The 4,380-nt window shown below is 50.8% G+C and overlaps 1 protein-coding gene across 1 annotated transcript in view; it reads right to left on the bottom strand.

Moving 5' to 3' along the window:
• The window catches only part of LOC105537976 (40S ribosomal protein S10-like), a 44,166-nt gene extending 40,167 nt beyond the window's left edge, over nt 1-3,999 (bottom strand). The window contains exon 1 of the mRNA XM_011977693.1: nt 3,856-3,999. Within this exon, the coding sequence (XP_011833083.1) occupies nt 3,856-3,999 (144 nt within the window). The remainder of the gene's footprint in view (nt 1-3,855) is intronic.
• Between the last annotated feature and the right edge of the window lie 381 nt (nt 4,000-4,380).

Raw genomic sequence — 4,380 nt, 5'->3', positions numbered from 1 at the left:
AAAGAAAGAAAGAAAGAAAGAAAGAAAGAAAGAAAGAAAGAAAAGAAAAAAAGGGACAATAATCTCTTCTCTCTAATTCTAAAGTTATGATGAGGATCAGGTAAGTTGACAGGCATAAAGGCACCAAGAAAGTATGAAGAAAGAAAATCCTTGCCTGAGTCTTCAGGACTAGGAGTATTCGGCTGTGACCACCTCCCACCCCCTTTCTTCTCTTCCTGATTCATTTTTTCTTAGTTCCCTCAGGTTCTGTCTCCTTTCCATCTGCCCTCAGCAAATCCAACAAGATTCTGTCTGGTACATCAATGTAGTGTGGGGGAAGAAAAGATCCTGTCTGGGTAAAGGATCAGTGAACAGTCATTTACACCTGAATGTGAGTTTCAATCCTCATTCCTTCTGCCAGACTTTGGCTCCACTCCTTGTCTCTGATTGTGGTGGGAAGGGCTTTATGGCAGTGGTTCTCAGCCTCAGCAGGCCCCACATGGCAGGTTCCTGAGCCATGCCCTGAGATTTGGGTTCTGCAAGTTTGGGTCAAGACCTAGAAATCTACCTTTTAATGAGCAATTCATACAGTGAATCTGAGCCAGCTGCTCTGCTCATGGGGCCTGGAAGAAAACTGATTTCTGGAGTTAGTGCTTTAGGAAGAGATGGGGGACATGGTTAGGGTGGCCAGGGGATCCCACTGAACTTGCACCAACACCGAGGCCCCCAGTCTTCCCAGGGCAGGTCTCCTGTGGGCATCAGAGAAAGTCATCACTTTGTCAACAAGAGTAACAATTGCCGCCATTATTATAAAGCCTTTTATTCTAGCCATCCCTTCCCAAAACCTGAGAGGGGAGGTGGGACCGTTCCTAGTCCTGAAGTATCAAGTTGAGGCCTCTGGAAGCCACGTGATTGGTCTCAGTCCTCCTGAATGATTGTAGCAGATGGGAACCCAAGTCAATGCATTTCCCTTTTGTCCGTTGTTGATCATGGGACCAATGCTGTTAGTTGCTGTTTTCACAGAGACCGGGGGCCAAGGGAGGCTGGGTGGAGGGTGGAGGATGGAGGAGGGAAAAGAAGGTAGGAAATAGTCACCGGGGAGGGTGATTGAGCCAGGGATCTATCATGACATTGCCAGGATGCCGGGACCCACTTGGGGGGCACAAACATGAATTACAGTAATATATGACAGAATGGGTGAGTCCAACCTCACATCCTTCTCTCTCATTTTTGGCTTTCCAGAAGCGCCCCATTGTCTAGGGAGGCAGAAGAGGACACCACCTGGGCAGGGTGCTTCCGTAGCAACCAGACACCCAAAGGTCACCCTGGCCATCTTCAGCGCACCCTCCCAGCACTCCCATGGGCCCTGCCAGCCTGAGCTGCACCCCTTCCCCTCCTCCTGCCCCCTCATCCATCTTGTGTCCTGCCTCAAACCTGAGCCAAATCTATTTTCTAGGGGCCGATTATGTCTCCAGATAAGAAAGAGTTAAAACAGAGCCGTCCAGAGCTGGCACAGTGGCTCACGCCTGTAACCCCAGCACTTTGGGAGGCCAAGGTAGGAGGGCCTCTTGAGTCCAGGAGTTTGAGACAAGCCTGGCCAACACAGCGAGACCCTCATCTCTAAACAAAATAATTTAAAAGTACATTTTAAAAAATTATTTTAAAAAAAGCCATCCGGCCAGGCACAGTGGCTCATGCCTGTAATCCCAGCACTTTGGGAGGCCAAGGCAGGCAGATCACGAGGTCAGGAGATCGAGACCATCCTGGCTAAGACAGTGAAACCCTGTCTCTACTAAAAATACAAAAAATTAGCTGGGTATGGTGGCAGGTGCCTGTAGTCCCAGCTATTTGGGAGGCTGGGACAGGAGAATGGCATGAACTGGGGAGGCGGAGGTTGCAGTGAGCCGAGATTGCGCCACTGCACTCCAGTGTGGGTGACAGAGCGAGACTCCATCTCAAAAGAAAAAAAAAAAAGCTATCCAACAGTAAAACAGGCTGACCTAGGAGACAGCCCACCTCTCTCCCTGGGGTATGTGGCAGCAGCTGAGAAGAGGTGTTAGGGAGAAAGGGGCAGATTTTGGGTTGGGGAGGAACTGCATTCGTTGACCTTGGAGTCTGCAGATCTGTGTTTTCACTTCAGGCTCAGACACACTCTAGCGGATGACATCAGCCAAGTCCACTCGTATGTCTGAACCTCAGTTTCATCTCCTGTAAGATGGGAACGGTGATGGGGCCCAGCTCCTAAGGTTGCTGTGGGATTCACTGAGCTCATGTCCTCACTGCTTGGCATAGTGAGCTCTCGGTAGTGGGAGCTGTTGCCGCTTCTTTGCAACCCAAAGAAATCTCAGTCTGAAATAGCCAGTGTAGGAAGGAAAGAACATTGATCAGAGACTGATTGGGGCAAAGAGAGGAGATGGTGCTAGAAGCGAAGGTCTCAGGCAGCCCAGCTTGCTGAGCAGGTTAAAGGTGAGACTCTTTTCCCCAAAGCACTGGGCTTTCAGCATGGGTCACGTCCATGTGAACACACTCTGCCACTTGGCCGCCTCGCTGCCTTGGACAAGGCTGTCGCCCTCTCTGCAGAGTTCTCCCGTGGAGCCTATCTTTCCAGCTTTCCTAACACGTGCAGACGCTCTAGAGTTTCCAAAGCATTTTGCACACAAAAGCCTCTTTGGACCCACCCAACAATTCTTACTTGTGATGAAGGTATAATTATTTCCATCTTTCAGATGAGGAAACTGAGTTGAAAGAGGTTGCAGAGTTGGGACTCAGGTCTTCTCTTCCCAAAGTACTGGATTACAGATGTGGGCCACCGGGCCTGGCGGGCTCAGGTCTCTTATTCCTGATCCAATCAATGTTTCTAATGAATCCAAGCTGCTGCTGCTGCTCTAGATAAATTAGGCCCCATAGCAAACTTGTCAAGTGATCGTGAGCAAATCACCGTCCTGAGCCCTAGAAGCTCTGCCTGCAGGTGAAGATGAACTTCATGCCGTCTGGAGGCCTCCTCCCTATCTATCTATCTATCTATCTATCTATCTATCTATCTATCTATCTATCTATCTATCTATCTGAGATGGAGTCTCACTCTGTCACTGAGGCTGGAGTGCAGTGGCACGATCTCGGCTCACTGCAATGTCTGCCTCCTCGGTTCAAGTGATTCTCCTGCCTCAGCCTCCTGAGTAGTGGGGATTACAGACATGCGCCACCAGGACCAACTAATTTTTGTATTTTTATTAGAGATGGGGTTTCACCATGTTGGCCAAGCTGGTCTTGAACTCCTGACCTCAGGTGATCCACCCACCTTGGCCTCCCAAAGTGCTGGGATTACAGGTGTGAGGCAACATGCCCGGCCTTATTTATTTTATTTTTTTTTAACTCAGTCCCAACCCTCCCTTTTTAATAAAATGCTGGACTGGTACTCTGTGGTATTCACTCCTTAGGCAGGGGACTATCTCCTCTAACATGGGCAGGGCTAGTAGGGAAGAGGGACCAAGAAGGTGGCTCAGTTCCTCCCCAAACTGTCTCCAGCCTTGGGCTTAGCACTCCAAGCCACAGGTGTGGCTACTCTGGGGTCAAAACAATGCTCCAGGCTGGCACAGCCGGACTCCGCGTTCCTTTCCTCCCGGGCCGCCCAGGTCCCCCGTCAGCATGCCTGGCTGCTCCCCAGGGAGCACGGCAAACAAGCCTCTATTGATTCTCCATCTTGGCTAGAAGAATGCCCCTTTGTTGAGCACGTCACCCTCCCCCTCCCCGTGTCCTTGTCCTCAGGGGAGGAGTTCAGGTAGGAGGCAGCAGGCCACAGCTCCTTCCCCAGGGACCCAAGAGGAAAGCAGGGGCAGAACACCGCTCCAGCTCCTGGAGGAGGCCTCCACATCCCACCCTTTTCCCTTCTCCTCTCTGCCGATCTTGGGCACTGTTGCCCATCACCCTGGTTACCCGGTCATTACTCATGGGAGGTCCAGTCCCAGATCTCTCAGTGCTAAAACCCACTTCAAGGTCCTGCTCGAATGCCCACTGTTCCATGGAGCCCTGCTAGAATGGGAACCTGCCAAGGTGAGGCTGTACACCTGTGCCCAACCCAGAAATAGGTCTAGAGGGGCATGTCCCAGTCTCAAGGAATAAATTAACCAATTTCTGCGAATGACGCTACCACCTTCCCAGTCACCCAGGCCTGGAACCTGACCAACCCAATGCCGGGTTGGTTATAAGCTCTGTTGGTTCTTATTGGAAGCCACTTAAACTCCTTAATTTGGACTTCACAGCCCTCTGTTTGGCATCAGCCTGCCCAATCGCATCCCATGTGACCCCTCCTTCTGCTGGACTCTCTACTGCTTATCCATCCACCTACTTTAACCCTGTTTATTGAGCCTATATTATGTGCTGCCATTGCTCTGGGAACTGGAG

This window comes from Mandrillus leucophaeus, unplaced genomic scaffold (assembly GCF_000951045.1).
Source record: "Mandrillus leucophaeus isolate KB7577 unplaced genomic scaffold, Mleu.le_1.0 Scaffold182, whole genome shotgun sequence".
Taxonomy (NCBI): Eukaryota; Metazoa; Chordata; class Mammalia; order Primates; family Cercopithecidae; genus Mandrillus; species Mandrillus leucophaeus.
Note: the sequence above shows the minus strand (reverse complement) of the source record. Positions and strands in the feature narration are given on the sequence as shown.